Source organism: Danio rerio, chromosome 8, assembly GCF_049306965.1.
Source record: "Danio rerio strain Tuebingen ecotype United States chromosome 8, GRCz12tu, whole genome shotgun sequence".
Classification (NCBI taxonomy): Eukaryota; Metazoa; Chordata; class Actinopteri; order Cypriniformes; family Danionidae; genus Danio; species Danio rerio.
In genome coordinates this window covers 5,171,782-5,190,446 of record NC_133183.1, presented here as the reverse complement: position 1 = coordinate 5,190,446, position 18,665 = coordinate 5,171,782, and the positions used below count along the sequence as shown (strand labels likewise).

Genomic DNA, 18,665 nt, shown 5'->3' with positions numbered 1-18,665 from the left:
CATAACCATATGTCTTTGTAATTTTTATATTAATTTTGGATTCTAATGTTTTTTAAACAGACCTGAATGTATTTTTGAAAAATATTTCAATATAGACAATTATTTATTTGTTTGTTTATTTGTTTGTTTTTATGTCTGTCTGTATGTCTGCTTGCTTATCTATTTATATTTATTACAGGATTAAAATATTTTAATATTGACCCTAATTTGCGTTTTTAATGCTGGATAGTGTATATTTTGTATATAGAGAGACCCTTATTAATTTGTCTGTCTGTTTGCTTTGAATTTCATATTTCAGGTTTAAATAATTTAAATTATTCTTATGCGTTTTCTCCTTTGTTGTACCTTTTATTTATCAGTAACTTCGTTTTTTTTCTGCTTTTTCAACAAAATGCATTTTGTTTGCTTGTTTGTTTGTTTTATCTTTATGTCTGTCTGCTTGCTTATTAATTAATAAATTAATATTTAATGCATGCGTTAAAACATTTTAACAGAGCCTCTTACTTGTTTGTGATTTTAACAGTTTTTATTTATTTATTTATGTACCATCTATTTTCACCTTTATTGTACCTATTTATTTACTTCTAACAATTTTTTTTCGATTTCAACAAAATGCTTGAATCAATTTCTTTCAATGTATTGCTTCTTTATTCTCAAACAAACTAATTTCTATTATTAATTTATTATTATTATTATTATTATTATTATTATTAATAATATTATTTATTTATTTATTTTATTTTATTTTATTTTATTTTATTTTATTTTATTTTATTTTATTTTATTTTATTTTCGGCGTAGTCCCTTCATTCAACAAGGAAACCACAGTGGAATGGACCGCCAACTTATCCAGCATATGTTTAATTGGTTTTACGCTGCGGATGCCCTTCCAGCTGCAACCCAGTCCTGGGAAACACCTATATACACTCCCATTCACAAACAATCACACATTACAGCCAATTAAGTTTATCCAATTCACCTATAGAGCATGTGTTTGGACTGTGGGGGAAACCCACGCCAACCTGGCTTATTATTATTATTGTTATTGTTATTATTAATATTATTATTATTATTATTATTATTATTATTATTATTATTATTATATATTTCTTCCCTCACTTGACTGATCTACTTCCTATGGTATATGCTTAACAATAAGTATCATAATAAATATCAGAGCAAACATATTCGAAAAAAATGGCATTCGCAAGCTGTCGGGCTATTTAGCAATACATTAACACACATACACACACACACACACACACACACACACACACACAGCTCAATGATCATCTCATATACAGTAAGAGCGACTGTGTGTTTAATCACGGATTACAAAAGCAGTCTCAATCCTCCTCCAAACATGTTTTTCCGCCGCTCATCCTTCAATAAATAAGCCTGCAGTGATTGGACGGCCGGTTCGGGGGTTTGTGCTCTGGAATGACAGTGACCCACTTTCATTTCTATGTCAACCTTACAGTCCACAAGTAAAGTCTTTGTTTTTGAGCAACATGCATTCTTTCCGGTATGTTTGCATGAGTGAAAAGCATCAATAACATGCTTCAGCATGAACACTGAACTATTAGGGCCAGGCAGGGGCGGATTTAACCAATAAGCGAATAAAGGGCCCAGGAAATTTAGGGAGATCCAATAATTAAGTGTAAATTAAACTTATAGTATAATTTTCTAATTTAACGTAATTAATAATAATAGTTCCTTACATTTATATAGCGCATTTCTGGACACTCAAAGTGCTTCACACATTTGGGTGAATTTCCTCATCCACCACCAGTGTGCAGCATCCACCTGGATGACGCAATGGCAGCCATATTGCACCAGACCACCAGAGTGATGAGAATTATGATATGGGGATGGGGTAAAGTCTAGATCTGATATGCGGCCGGCCGGAAGTGTGATATGCACATTAATTTTGCAGCATTTTTTTATGACGCTGTATAACACTAATTAATATTTTTACAGTAGTGTGACTGTTGGGTTCAGGGTTGGGTTGGGGGTAGGCGTTAAAAAATACAATTTATTGGGTAATTTAATAGATAACATAAATAATACTCTGTACATCTACTGTTTTTACGTTACTGGGACGGTTGGGTTTAGGGTTGGGGTGGGGGTAGACGTTAATAAAATACAATAAATGGGAAATTTAATGAACCCGACCGCTCCCGCTTTTGTTCAGCATTCCTGCTGCCCGCCCCGCCCAGTTTTTTACCTGCTGCGCCCGTTCCTGCTAATGGGCGGGGGGAGACAAAACCGAAAACCACCCAGCTATACAGAGTCCAGACAGCCTGTCAACCTGTCATTTTTTTAAGCGAACTCTACAGGCCAGCGTGACGCCATTCCCTTTCGCGCTTGCCGGCTGACCGCTTACCTCCGTGTGGAGGGCTTTCACGCCACAATCAGTTTGTTCGGTCAGCTCATCGTGTGCGTCGGCGGACTTCAGATGCAGAGAGGAGGAGTTGACAAAGGCGTCCGGGTTCAAGTCTGGGGAAGAGCGGTTCCAGAAATCAGGTAAGACAAAAACAGAATCCAAAAAATAAAGCAAACGAGTTCATAACAGGGTAAGAATATGGTAAAATCCGAAAAGTGGTAAAAAAAACAAAACAGACGAGGGCTTTTCTTTTTCTAGGCGGCTTTTCTAAATTGTTGCTTGGGTTTAGGGAAGTTAGCGGGCGGGCGGATCAATCAGTAAAACTGGTTGGGTTCAGAGGGTGGGTCAGCCGATTGGCCGGTCGCGCAGTCAATCATTCGGTCAGTCAGACAGCGGCCTCTGGTGGGTTTACGCGAGAACAGCGTGGGTGCGAACAGCACTCGCGAGAGACATTCGAGATACGAAAAAGCGCACACAGCGGCCTCTCGCAGATTCGTGAAAACAAAAACTGCACAAATACGTACCTCCCGGGACATATTTCGCGGTCTCCAGAAACATCCGCTGGACTACGTTTTCAGAATGAGCTTGGGTTGTAATTTGTTGTTGTCTCACTCCCAACAAAAATCGATTGAGTGGAATCCAGGATTTATTACAGTGTGTGTCAAAGTAAAAAGTGTGTATATCGGCAAAATACAAGACTAATTAATGTTGTTGCACAACTAAATAAAACACATTTCTTCAATATAAAAAGTGAAGTTTCATAAACTAATTTCAAGAGTTTACACTTAGCTGATGATTGATTATAAAGCTTGTTTGGCATGCTGTCACAAGAGAGAGACCTGAGCTCATAAGATCCTCGAGCCTGGGGCTCCCTCCTGTTTGCAAGGCAAGAGGGGAGTTTGAGCTTAGTTAGATCTGGAGAACTCCCCTGCTGTAGTAGCTAATGAACAGATAGTGATTGCTCTTAAGAGATAACTACTTACTAGGAGCATGTCTATGGTGCTGATTTGGATTAGTCGATTAACTTAAGTTGCATGTTTTTGGACGGTAGTAGGAAACCGGGGAACCCGGGGGAAACCAACGGGTAGAATGTGTAAATTCCGCACTGAAACATCGGCTGGCATGGTAAGGACTAGAACCAGTGACGTTCTTGCTGTGAGGCAACAGTGCTAACCGCTTTGCCACCATGCCAAATATCTAGGAAAGGAGGAGGAGTAGGGGTGTAAGGGGGGATTCTTCAAAACGAAGATGGCTGTTATATGGAACTCAGGGTATTTATAGTGACTTAGTAATCGTCTGATTGGTGAATCATAAATTGAATAATGCGGGAGCATTACCATAAGCACGTGGTCCTTTCTAAATTAGTTTATAAATAAACTTCACTTCGAGAGGAGCACGTGATATGATTGAGCACGACTTTTGTCTTTTAAAGGAATGTTACGGGGCGGTATGAAGCTGTTCCTTTTCAAGCTTACCAGCCAACCGCTTACTTCAGTGTGGACGGCTTACCCGCTGTAACCAGTTTGTCCAGTGGCTCACCGCATACGTCGGAGGATTTAAGATACAGTAAAGAGCTGACCGTGGTGAGTTTGGCGAAGAATGGTTCCAGAAAGCAGGTAAGACAAAAACAAAAGCCCAAATAATGAAACAAACAAGAATATAACCTAAAATCTGAATATGTGGTAAAAAATAGGGTGAGAGCATTTCTTTTTCTGGATTGATTTTTATAACACTGTTGATTGGGTTTAGGGAAGGCGGTGTGTGCTGGTCAATTGGTGCTTTTAAAAACACTATTGGTTAGGTTTAGGGAAGAAGGGTGGGTGGGGCAATCAGCCAGTCGGTCGGTCAGTCAGTCAGTCGACAGCAGCCTCTGGTGGATTTAAGCGAGAACAGCAGGAACAAATGGCACTTAAGAGGGAAATTTGAGATCTGAAAAAGCGTACACAGCAGTCTCTGGTGGATTCGTGAAAATGAAAACTGCAAAGAAAGTAGCTCCTGGGACATATTTGGCGCTCTCCAGAAATGTATAAAGAGGTATGTAATCAGAATGAGCCTGGTATGAAAGGGTGAGTAAATGATAACAGATTTTTCTTATGTTTTTTTTTTTTTGGCGAACTATGCCTTTAAGCACTGAAACATGTCTCTCATTATAGTAACGCTGAGATTAAACGAGATCCGTAAGATCCGCACACTAAAGCAGATCAGATCCTCTGGAGGAAGGGAATCCTGTTTGCTGCTATTGTGGAATGTTTTTTTAGTGATGATAACGTTTGTAATCTGGTGTTTGTGTGTTCATTGATGCCCCCCCGCTGTGAAATAATGAGGTCAAACCCATTCAAAACACAAAGACTGAAGTCATGAATACACAAGATGACATGGTAATGACATGTTTCGACAACGGTGGTCAAAGATAGTTTCTGCATTAATTAAATATGTATATAAACAAATATTGCATGAAACAGAACAGATTAATGTCTTTGGAAATTCCCTGCTGTGACTTTTATTTTGGTATATAAACCTGACAGATAATCTATTGATTATAGATCAATTATTATTATTATTATTATTATTATTTGACTATTATCGCGTCATTGTTTTTATTATCATTATTATTAGTAGTAGTAGCATAATTATTATTATTATTATTATTATCATTATTATTAGAAGCAGTAGTATAATAATAATAATAATAATTATTATTATTATTAGTAGTAGTATTGTTGTTATTATTATTATTTTTATGATTATTATTATTACTATTATTCGTATCATTGTTATTATTTTTAGTATTGTTATTATTATCATTATTATTATTATTAGTGTTAGTAGTAGTATAATTATAATTATTATTATTCATATCATTGTTATTATTATTATTATTATTATTATCAGTATCATTATTATTATCATTGTTATTATTATTATTATTATTATTATTATTATTAGCATTATTATTATTGTTGTTGTTGTTATTATTATCATCATTATTATTAGCATTATTGTTATTATTATTATTCTTAGTATTGTTATTATTATAACTGTTATTATGATAATTGTTATCATTATTATTATTATTATTATTATTATTATTATTATTATAGTTGCTGTTGTTTTATTGTAACATAATTTATGATGATTTTATATGAATTAAACATTTTGTCGAAACAAACATGTAAAACTGGACATTAATGGTCAATAAAATATACAATAAAATCTGAAAATCATAGCTACATAATGCACATATCATATGAATTGTTTTATTTTCATGTAAAAATACAACACTTTATTGGGTACACCTTACTAGTACTGGGTTGGACCCCCTTTTGCCTTCAGAATTGCCTTAATCCTTCATGGTTTCAATTCAACAAGGTACTGGGAATAGTGCTCAGAGATTTTGCTCCATATTGACATGATAGCATCACACAGTTGCTGCAGATTTGTCGGCTGCACATCCATGATGCAAATCTCCCGTTCCACCTCATCCCAAAGGTGCTCTATTGGATTAAGATCTGGTGACTGTGGAGGCCATTTGAGTACAGTGAACTCATTGTCATGTTTAAGAAACCAGTCTGAGATGATTCACACTTTATGACATGGCGCGTTATCCTGCTGGGAGTAGCCTTCATAAGATGGGTACACTGTGGTCATATAGGGATGAAGATGGTGAGCAACAATACTCAGGTGGGCTGTGGCGTTGACACAATGCTCAATTGGTACTAATGGACCCAAAGTGTGCCAAGAAATTATCCCCCAAACCATTACACCACCACCAGCAGCCTGAACCGTTGATACAAGGCAGGATGGGTCCATGCTTTCATTTTGTTGATGCCAAATTCTGACCCAACTATCTGAATATCGCTGCAGAAATCAAGACTCGTCAGACCAGGCAATGTTTCTCCAATCTTCTGTTGTCCTTTTTTGTTGAGTCTGTGTGAATTGTAGCCTCAGTTTCCTGTTCTTAGCTGACAGGAGTGGCACCTGGTGTGGTCTTCTGCTGCTGTAGCCCATCTGCCTCAAGGTTGGACGTATTGTCTGTGGAGAGATGCTCTACTGCAGACCTCGGTTGAAACTAGGTATGACCCTACCTATTATTTATGAAAAACCCTAGAGACGGTTGTGCGTGAAAATTCCAGTAGATCAGCAGTTTCTGAAATACTCAGACCAGCCCGTCTGGCACCAACAACCATGCCACGTTCAAAGTCACTTAAATCCCCTTTCTTTCCCATTCTGATGCTCGGTTTGAACTGCAGCAGATCGTCTTGACCATGTCTACATGCTTAAATACATTGAGTTGCTGTCATGTAATTAGCTGATTAGAAATTTGCGTTAACGAGCAGTTGTACAGGTGTACCTAATAAAGTGAGTGTATATATATTTATATATTTGTGTATATAGCATGTGTGTGTGTGTGTGTGTGTATGTTATTACATGAATATAATACATTTCACCCACACAGTCATGTACACACACACACACACACACACATGTATTTTGTGTATTTTTACATATATGTTTGTGTATGTTTTATATGAAAATCATACATTTACAATACATGTGTGCGTGTGTTTTACAAAAAAATAATACATGTGTGTGTGCATGTGTAGATTTCTTTTTATTAAAAATGTGTAATTAATATAATGCATAATAAAATGTGTAATTAATACAATGCATAAAACACATATGATTTTAACTAAATTATTATGTATTATTGTCATTACTATTAAAGATGTAGTTTAATGATTATAGTTAGGGGTATTATTAATAATTATCATCAAACAATTAATACAATTCATTTAATCTTGGTTATTAGATACCTAAATATAATTATTTAGGTCATTAAAGCATCACTGGTCCATATGTACTCACTCCAAGAAGGCAATTAGACAAAACATAATGTTAAATTATTGTGTGACTGCATCTCTCAACCATGATACAAACATAGTCTAATTTGCAATAAACACACACACACACACAAAAAGAAAGGAATCATTCTGTAAATCAACACTGAGCCAACAGGTATTATTAAAAGCCCACATCAGTCTTGACCTATTCCACTAGAGGTCATTAACCTTCCAGAAGACACTGTAGTGTAGACATTCCCCGAAATTCACACGTCTTTCACCCAGTTCTTCAATATAGCATATGGCGCTATCAGAATCAACCAATGAGCGCCTACGAGGAGCGCTGATTAGCTGACGTCACGGACGCAGAGAGAGAGAGCGCGCGCGCGCGCGGGGCTGGGAGGAAGCTCGCGCACGAGAGAAATCTGTGTATTTGTGTGTCATACAGGCCAGGGATGTGAGCCAGGAGCGACAATAATGGGGGATAACCGGGACCCCGATGCTCTGGAGCGGACACAGCGACTAGACGGCGACCACCAAGGAGGTTAACGCGCGGTGTTTCAAATACATTCGCATTCAGGATAAATGATCGATTGATTGACGGCAGATCAAGCACGCGCAGTCGTACGGTTAATCGATTTCCATGGCGTTACGATCGACCCCGAGCCAAACTGGTCAGCTGGACCCGGGACTGCACCGGGTCTAAAGCGCTCCATCCATCTGTCGTGTTTTCCGGCGATGTCCGCGTCCTGCCTGGATCTGATTTCAGCACCACCGCAGCCGGACAGCGACCGCATGGACCGAGCGCTAAATCCCGGCCGCCAGAACTCGCCAGACACCGCCGGGGAACTCACGCTGCTACACACCGCGCCCGGGGGGCTCGGCATGGCTCTGGAGGAGGAGTTGGCCATGCTGACCGGGGACCGAGAGGACGAGCTGCAGGAATCCGCCCCGGAGACACCTGTGAGCGGGCAGGACTCTGACCTACTGTCGCTCTTCCGGCAGAAAGAGAAGGACTTGGTGCTCGCTGCTAAACTGGGCAAAGCTCTACTTGAAAGAAACCAAGACCTCACTAAGCAATATGACAAAATGACCAAGGATTTAAACGACAGACTGGAGGTGAGAAGGAGCTCTATATACTATATACTGGTATCAAACTAAAGAAGTTGACATGCTTTAAGCAGGGGTTGTGTAAACAACTTGTTATTTCTACAGGCTCAGTATAGTATAACGAGATTAACTTGTGTGGGAGCACGTTGAGTTCAACTTCCTGCACTCTAGAAATGCTGGGTTGTTGTCGTTAACACAGTTGTCCATGTTTGACCAATAACGTTGGGTTTGGACAGTTCAGAATTTTTGTTTTATTAGTGCATGAAGTTGAACATTACCTGTTACTCTAATAATTATTTAATAGTTTTTTTTTATTAAATTGATTAAAATGACACCTTTTTACCCAACGTTTGGGGTTGTCCATATTTGACCCAGCCATTGGGTTGACGACAATCCTGAGGTTTTTTTTTTGTGTGTGTGTGTGTGTATTTGGTACACAAAGTGCAAGAAACATTCATTCATTTTCCTTCGGCTTAATCCCTAATTTATCAGGGAATGAACCGCCAACTATTCCAGCATATGTTTTGCACAGCGGATGCCCTTTCAGCTGCAACCCAGTATTAGGAAACACCCATACACTGTTGCATTCACATATGTTATGGCCAATATAGTTATTCCAATGCACCCATATCGCATGTGTTTGGACTGTGGGGGAAACCGAAGCACGGACGCCAACACCGGGAGAGCATACAAACTCCACACAGAAATGCCAGCTAGCCCAGCCGAGGCTCAAACTAGCAATCTTCTTGCTGTAAGGCAACAGTGCTAACCACTGAGCCACAGTGCCACCACAAAGAGATATATGTTTTAATGTATTATTTTTGATAAGTAGAAAAAGAAGAAGAGCAACAACAAAACACCTGTCTTCAATTTATATATGTAACCAGCTAGTAAGTGCTGTGCAGGTAAACCTCACTCCTCTGACCTCTAAAGGTGCTCTGTCGACAGATGCTCGGCGCCATGGTCTTTAGCCTCCTTATTAGAACATCCGATTCCCATGCGGAAGGTGGCCAGTTCGATACCAGCTCGGAGCGGGTTGGGTGACGGTAGGATCGGTGGGGTTACATATACAATGCTGTAAACGTGACTGCAAATTTTAATACAACTGCCATTGCAACTATAGTAATTCTTTGTCCCCAAGTGCATGCTGGGAAATCTGAGGGGAAAAAAATAAATGCATGCTGGGAAAAATTTTCAAATTAGAGTATAACAAAAATCCAGAATATCAAGATGCTGAAAAATCAGAAAAAGTAGGCTCATTATTTATGAACATTCCCAAACGATTGTGCAAATCAAGAAGTTGAGTGTATTTCCATGCTCTGTCTGACTCGAGTGCTGAGAAAAATTTCACAGGAATAATATGATGTTGAGTTTTTGCATTACTATTATTATTACAATTATTATTAGTGTATGTTGTAACATTAAGAGCATGACTGTTTTTCATTGTGGCAAGGCAGTGCCGCAGTAGGTAGTGCTGTCGCCTCACAGCAAGAAGGTCGCTGGTTCGAACCTCGGCTCAGTTGGCGTTTCTGTGTGGAGTTTGCATGTTCTCCCTGAGTTCGCGTGGGTTTCCTCCGGGTGCTCCGGTTTCCCCCACAGTCCAAAGACATGCAGTACAGGTGAATTGGATAGGCTAAATTGTACTTAGTGTGTGTGTGTGTGTGTGTGTGAATGTGTGTGTTGCGCCTGGAAGGGCATCCGCTGCGTAAAAACTTGCTGGATAAGTTGGCGGTTCATTCCGCTGTGGCGACCCCGGATTAATAAAGGGACTAAGCCGACAAGAGAATGAATAATTGAATGTTTTTCATTGTATTGTATTGAAGCTTTATTAAAGTGAGTAAACCCATTGCCCTAAAAGCGACAAGTTGACTTTACTTAAAAAAGTGAGTAAACTGTTTAATTAAAAAAGTGAGTTATGCACCGTTTTTTCTAATTTTTTTAACATCACCGGCCACTTAATTAGGTACACCTGTCATTAACGCAAATTTCTAATCAGCCAATCAAATGACAGCAACTCAATGCATTTAGGCATGTAGACATGGTCAAGACGATCTGCTGCAGTTCAAACCGAGCATCAGAATGGGGAGGAAAGGGGATTTAAGTTACTTTGAACGTGGCATGGTTGTTGGTGCCAGACAAGCTGGTCTGAGTATTTCAGAAACTGCTGATCTACTGGGATTTTCATGCACAACCATTTCTAGGGTTTACAGAGAATGGTCAGAAAAAGAGAAAATATCCAGTGAGCGGCAGTTCTGTGGGCGCAAATGCCTTGTTGATGCCAGAGGTCAGAGAAGAATGGCCAGACTGGTTCCAGCTGATAGAAAGGCAACAGTAACTCAAATTACCACTCGTTACAACAGAAGAGCATCTCTCAACACGTCCAAACTTGAGGAGGATGGGCTACAGCAGCAGAAGACTGCACCGGGCGCCACTCCTGTCAGCTAAGAACAGAACACTGTGGGTACAATTGGCACAGGCCATGTCAAAGTGTAATTCAACTCAGACTGGTTTCTTGAACATGACAATAAGTTCATTGTACTGAAATGGCCTCCACAGTCACCAGATAGTCACCACAGTCTCCAATAGAGCACCTTTGAGATGTAGTGGAACGGTAGATTCGCATCATGGATGTGCAGCCGACAAATCTGCAGCAACTGTGTGATGCTATCATGTCAATATAGACCAAAATCTCTGAGGAATATTTCCAGTACCTTGTAGAATCTCTGCCACGAAGGATTAAGGCAGTTTTGAAGGTAAAAGTGGGTGCAACCCAGAAATAGTAAGGTGTACCTAATAAAGTAGCCGGTGTATTTTTAAGGCAACAGGTTTACTCACTTTTTAGTCAACTAATCACAATAATCAAACTCACCTGCTATGCTTTAATTTGCATACATTAATAAAACAGCAAAATAAGATGCTTTACTTTTTTGCTGAAAATAGAGGAATAAACCACAGCAAAATGAACAAGTAAATTAGTTTTTTTTAAAGATTGAATACTGCGTTTTAAAACCTGCTGTGTTTGATTTCACAGACATGTGTTGTTTACATGGTTATGCAGCAATTTTCTTTTTTAATGATCAATCAGTATGTGTCATCATAACATTAGGAGCACGATGAGACTTTGTCTTAAAGTGACAGTTCTACCAATACCGAAAATTTCCTCATTATTGTTTTACTCACTCTCAAGTGGTTCTAAACTTTTAGGAATTTCTTTCATCTGTTAAACGTAAAACAAGATATTCTGAAGAATGTTTGAAAAAAATTTTTCATCCACTTGTTTTTATGTGCCTGTTGGAATATCGCACAGCAGCATGCTTAAAGGAAATGCCAAGATGCGCAGAAATGTTAAAAATGTGCATACAAAACATGTGCACAGCTAGTGCTGTAACGGATCACAAATTTCATGGTTCGGATCACATTAGTTTTTAGTCACGGATCAGACCATTTTTCGGATCAGCCAAAAAGAGGAGACAAATCGTCACCTTAGAATTATAAGGTTCTCTCTGCGTTCTGAATGATTTTGAGATGTTGAGCTGCAAAGTTTTTGCATTCCACATAACTAATAATGTTTGTAACAGTTCTTTTTCATACATTAACATGACAGAGACCCTAAAATTACTCTAAATGTAAATTATCAAAACTTTCTTACATTTGCAAATTGGAGTAACAAAACCACAGTAAATGCAGATAGAACCTTCTAATTTTGAAAAGTCATTTTCCGCTTGGAATTATAAGGTTCTATCTGGCAGATTATTCTTTCCTGGGATATTCTTATCCCAGATTATATTGAAGCATTACTTTTCAAGAAACACAATCAAAAATATATAATTTGGTGGTGTAACAATATGCTGATGCTTGAGAAAGTAACATTTTTGCTTTCTATAACATTTATTTAATGTTTTAGGATGAGTATTTTTACTTGTTAAAATTTAACATACAAGGCTGAGCTGAATATTTTATACAGTGCAGATGTTAATTTTATGTAATTAATATGGTCCTAATTATTAAACTATGCTTTATATGAATTGTTGAATTATATTTATTGAATTTTATGCCCCATTAATTAAATTAAGTATTTGCCCTTCAAGGCTTAGTATTACATTTAAAACTTAAAAAAAAAACAGACATGAGCAAATGAGTTTATTAACAATGAAAAGTGTTTCACTGACTATATGTACACAAATAAAAATATTTCACATTCAATATGTACGTTTTTTAATATGAAGTTTCTTTTTCAACAGTGTAAAATTTCACATTTAATCTCAGTGTCAAGAAATGCTTCCAAATCATCACATTTACACACATCTCAATTTGTGTGATGTGGCATTATTTAGCCGACTCTGATTTTGTGTGATTTTGTCTTTCTAATCAATGGAGCAGGCCGGCGAACTGACAAAGAAAGCTGATCCTGATTGGTCCTCGTACGTGCATTAAAAATGCTGATTGGCTCACAGAAAAAAACCTTATAGAGTCAAGCTAGAGTTCAACTTTGTAGATAAACCGTTTTGTTTTTTTAAATAAAAAGTCCTAAAATCTAAAAAACTTATAAAAACACATCACATAATGTAAATGAGTTGTCTTTTAATAAGAATATTTCAATAACTAAATTTTGACAAAAATGTCAGATAGAAGTTGAACCTTATAATTCTAAGGCACAGGTGTCAAACTCGCCGCAGCTCTGCACAGTTTAGTTCCAACCCTAATTAAACACACCTGATCAAACTAATTGAGTCCTTCAGGCTTGTTTGAAACCTACAGGTAAGTGTGTTGGAGCAGGGTTGGAACTAAACTGCGCAGGGCTTCGGCCCTCCAGGAATTGAGTTTGACACCCCTGTTCTAAGGTGTCGAAATGTCATTTGCTTTCTATTTATACAAAAACAGCACTGCAAAACACTTTTGGTTTTAACAAACATAACTTAGAAGCTGCTTTAATTAAAAATAGAATGAAGAAATAATAAGCTGAATAAAAATAAAATCTAAAATATTCAGTAGTGTGTTACTACGACTGTTGCTGATTGCGCTAAATGTAGAAATCTAACATTATAATTTGTACAACCCATATTTATTTTAGTCTTATTTTCAATAAATGATTCAGTTTTTCACTCATAAAACTTCATGTTTCATTGCTAGATGATCATTTTTGGAGAATTATTCAGGGGCATATTTTTGATGACTGATTGTCGCCACCTATTGGTTAAAGAATGTAAGTTCTGCCTACAACTTTCATTTTTGAGCGTCAAGTTAAACACAAATGACGGTGATTTTAATCTCTTTACCATAAACATCCGTGGTTTAAGCTAATCTATAAACTGTTCTCCCAGTACTTCTGTGTTATTTGACTGTTTCTTCCTAACTAACTCAAAACACTAAAGACAGAATCTCTTTCTTGATTTTTGCGTTTTCAGATTTGAATGCAGCGAGGATTAATAAACATATGCAAATCACCATCATTTATAATTTGTTGCGTGGGTGTTGAGATCCCGATCTTTCAATGATTAATTGTGCAGCTTACACTGAATGCATTAATGCAGGCTAAACAAGTAGTGACAGAAAACACCTTTAATAACCTATGAAATTCACCACATCCCGAATAACCCACCACAACTTCTTCTGTCATTATTAAATTTTACAGGAAAGCCTAAATGCTTTAATACTTAGGATTTGAATTCTGCAAAAGGCGATCTCTCTGTGATCTTTACAAATATAAGATTAATGTACAAGGAGAAAAATGTATTAATCTGCAGGTCACTTGTGTTTCAAACTGTGGGTTGTGATCCGGTTGTCATCCCCTATGCACAACTAGGGAAAACTAGTAGTTATTGAAAACTAACTAGTAGGATAAACTATTAATCAATAAAAAATGTGCATAAACTATAATGGAAATGCATCATAAAAGTCATGTCATTTAGTTTTAACCGATGATAAATAAGGCTACCTCCGTGGCATTCGTTTCAAGGACAAAATGCAGCAAGATGTACCTCTGGCTACATAATTCACGCTCTTCATAAATGTAGACAGGGGTACATATCCACAATGAGCCTGTGTTGACCATTCTTTAGTATATCATCCTTTGTGTTCAGCAGAAAAAAGAAACTTCGATCAAGTGGACGATGAGTAAATGATTCATTTATTTGGATGAACTGTCCCTTTAAATCTCATTTGATTAATTCTACTTGTAGGAGTTCTTTGTTCATATTCACAACCTCCAGCAAAAAGCAAATGATCAGCATGGAAATGACTTGCAATGTATAATTGCTTTGATAGCCTTCACAGTGGATTTCACAGGCCTTAATCAGTGCCAGATTTAATTTTCTACATTTATAGCCAGCTCTCTTAGAGGTGCTCAGGATTCGACCTGTCTGACCCTCAACCACATGAGAACTTCAAGCCTTAGACCATGAAATCTGGACGTCTAAAGGCCTGTTTACACCTAGCACGATAACTATAAAGATAACAATAATGATATAGTTCTAAAAATCATTCACAGTGTTAAAGAATAGCTTACAGTGAGGGAAATAAGTATTGAACATGTCATGTTGTTTTCTGGGAATAATATCTTTAAAGGAGCTGCTGACATGGAATTGAACCAGATTTTGGAAAAACAAACAAACAATACAAACATAAAAATAATACAAAACAATCAAATCTAATGAACGAGATCTGTGTTTAACAATGAAATGACAAGAGGAGAAAGTGCTGAACTACTGAAACCTATTTAAAACTTTATATAAAAGGCTTTTTTAATGATGCAGCTTAAAGACGCCTCTCATGTGGAGAATGAAGTCACATGCATTGCTCAGGTGTGAGTTTCTCACAGACTTCAACAGAGTGTCCAAATCATGATGGTTCTGTGGTTCTCGTCTATCAAAACTGAGCTTTTTTCGTATTCTCTATTGGATTCAGGTCAGGTGATTGGCTGGGCCATTCTCCAGCTTGATTTTCTGTCTCTGAAAGCATTGAGCGTTTCCTTGGCTGTTTTGGATCATTGTCTTGCTGAAATGTCCACCCTGGTTTCATCTTCCTCCTCCTGCTAATGCAGATGTTGAACTGAAGCAGCTGATACCAATTTACACAGTGGACGGGTTGCTGAAGAACTACTGAGAGATTTCAGCTGCTTTCTGGGCTTTCACTGCTTTTCTACACCTCAATTTTTTTATGTGTTTAATACTTTTTTCCTGCGTCATTACACTTTATTACACATAACTTCATTTTTAAACTAATTAGATTTGTTTTCCTTGCATATATGAATTGCTTTAGTTGTTATCAACCTTCTGTGAAAATTCAACAGCACCTTTAGAAATATGTTTTCTGAGGAAAAATAGTGACATATTCAATACTTATTGTCCCCGCTGTAGTTCACACCACAAATACAACAATAAAGATATAGAAAATATAATTGGGATCAATTGGGATCAATTTCTCCCAACAGATAAATAATAAAACACTGACAGCCAGTCAGAATCCAGTGAAAATTAAAGGGCTAGTACGGTTCAAAGAAACAGACGACACAATGGAGATGCTCATTGATGATATCATAGAAACAATTGAAAAATTGGAAAGTCATATAAAATATGAGTAGTGCAGGAATCAGGGCTGCATGATATTGGAAAAATCTGACAATTTCCCCAGAAGACTTGAATAGCTTTATTTGGAAATAATTTGTTAATTTAGATTGATTAAAATGTTTTTTTTTTATGCGTTACATATGCATAAAATATAATCAGTTACAACCATAAATACAAAATAAATAATCACAAAATAAATAAATAAATAAATTTTCTTTGAAATGTACATTTTAATATAGAATTTGTTTTTAAAGTTACAAACGGTACAATTTTTTTTGTCAAAATGCCTTGATCATTTAAACATTTACACATAAAAACTGCAGATAATAAACTTTTACTCTATTATAGTTAAACTCTGCAGTGCAAAAACCTCATGTGTTCAGAATTCAGTGTCTCCATCATTCATTTTCCTTTTGTTGCTTATTTATCAGGGGTCACCACAGCGGAATGAACCGTGAACTAAGCCTGCAAAAGTTTTACGCAGCAGATGCCCTTCTAGCCACAACCTAGTACTGGAAAACACCCATCCACACTCATTCACACACGCACTCATACACTTTAGTCAATTTTATTTTACCCAATTCTCCTATAGCGCATGTGTTTGGACTGGAGGGGGGGGGGGGGCACCCGGGAGGAAACCCACACCAACATGGGGAGAACATGCTAACTCCACACAGAAATACCAACTGGCCCAGCCGGGACTCAAACAAGCGACCTTCTTGCTGTGAGGCGACCACTGAGCCACCGTGCCGCCCCGAATTCAGTGTCTTGTTAACTATAATCTAGACTCATTCATGTAATCACTGCACGACAATGTTCACAATGCGAAATCGATGTTGAAATTATATATTGTGCAGCCCTAGCTGGAGTCCAGTGCTAGTTTCAGCGTGTTTGTTTTTCTACTTTAAAAATGCTGGAAGACTGACTACGATTGCTAAATTGACTGTTTGATTAGATTGATTACACAAGATTGGTCACAAGAGATAATGCCCAATTAAAAGCAGAATCTAAAAATAAACAGTCTTATCACCCTGCTGCCCAAGACCGGTCACTCACTGAAGCTAAGCAGGGCTGAGCCTGGTCAGTACCTGGATGGGAGACCACTTGGGAAAACTAGGTTGCTGTTGGAAGTGGTGTTAGGTAGGCCAGCAGGGGGCGCTCAACCTGTGGTCTGCGTGAGTCCTAGTAAAAGTGAAGGGGACACTATACTGTCAGTGAGCGCCGTCTTTCGGATGAGACATTAAACCGAGGTCCTGACTCTCTGTGGTCATTAAAAATCCCATGGCACTTCTCGTGAAAGAGCAGGGGTGTAACCCCGGTGTCCTGGCCAAAGTCCCTCAATCGGCCCTTACGATCATGGCCTCCCAATCATCCCTATCCACTGAATTGGCTCTATCACTGTCTCTCCACTCCCCCAATAGCTGGTGTGTGGTGAGCGCACTGGTGGCTGCCATTGCATCATCCAAGTGGATGCTGCACACTGGTGGAAGTTTGGAGAGACCCCCCATGATTGTGAAGCGCTTTGGCCATACACAATAAATGCGCTATATAAATACACACAATACATTACAACAGGTCAGTTTCGTTTCTCTGTGTGGATACAAATATATTTATCGTAGGGATGGCTGACGTGAAACTGATGTTTCGACACAGTGTCGAGATCCCGAAGCGCAAGTGTTTCGAAACACTGCACCGAAGCATGATCCGAAGCACCCAAGTCACGTGACTAAAGTGTTTCGAAACACCTAGTCACGTGACTAAAGTGATTCAAAGCATCGATCAGCTTAGAAACGTTTCGAGACCTGGCGAATCCTCATTTGACTGCCAAGGTCATGAGTCAATGTCTGTGTCATATGGCTTAGAGGGCTGTGTGTTTGGTCCTTGATCCTATGCTTTGCATGATGTTTTGGGTTCGAATCCCGACTTGTACAAATACTCTGAAATCATGGTTTTATGAATTTAATCATGTTTCTGTTTTGTGTAGCCTAAATAGGATACAGCTGCCATCAATTTAGCATCATTTTTGTAACACTGTAAAACAATAATAAATATTTTTACAGTATGGTTGGGTTTAGGGTTTGGGTAGACATTAATAAAATACAATAAATGGGAAATTTAATGAATAATATAAATAATTCTTGATAACTTCAGGCCACCGTTTTTGATCTAGCAACAACCCTGTTTTAAGACAAAAACAAGACGTATTTATTCACAAATTGTTCATTCGGATATCAGACCAATGTTGAAACAAAACGATACAAGAGCAAAGCATTACCAATTGGTTTTAAAAACAACTGTCATAGTCTGGCTTCGAAACCTATTAACCCTGCATGTAAGTCTGACACCTTAACCACTATACTATGTTACTTAGAGGATTCATTATACAAAGTTGGGCTTAATGCCTCAATTTGTTCAACTGTTCTTTGCTGAAGCTGTTTTAGTGCAATACATAAAAAAATGACCACTAGATGTCACTGTAGAGTGGAGTTTCGAAACGTTTCGAAGCTTCGACACATTTGCTTTGACTGTTTCAGTGTTTCACGAAGCCTCGCTTTGCCCACCACTAATTTATCGTCACCGCGCTTGTTGTGAATGGGCTTTAACTTTTAATGTGCTTTCAATGGACCAGATTACAGCCTAAAGGGACATTCACACCCCACTTGACATCCTGCATATGCAGGAGAATGCAGGAGACAAGAAATGCAAGCTCTCGCAAAATTCACCTCAGGTTTGAACATCTTTGAAGTGTAAATTTGTATCAAT

General features: G+C 38.0%; 2 protein-coding genes across 8 annotated transcripts in view; one reads left to right on the top strand and one right to left on the bottom strand.

Moving 5' to 3' along the window:
* gcn1 (GCN1 activator of EIF2AK4) overlaps positions 1 to 18,665 on the bottom strand; it is a 779,792-nt gene that overhangs the window by 517,632 nt on the left and 243,495 nt on the right. The window lies entirely within an intron of this gene.
* Positions 7,657 to 18,665, top strand: part of bicdl1 (BICD family like cargo adaptor 1) — an 81,766-nt gene continuing 70,757 nt past the window's right edge. For all 7 annotated transcript variants that reach the window (XR_012384059.1, XR_012384058.1, XR_012384060.1 and 4 more), the window contains exon 1: positions 7,657 to 8,346. Coding sequence is in view for 1 of the 7 variants with exons in the window: in XM_073910045.1 (XP_073766146.1) it covers positions 7,966 to 8,346 (381 nt within the window). In the remaining 6 variants the exon portion in view is untranslated. The remainder of the gene's footprint in view (positions 8,347 to 18,665) is intronic.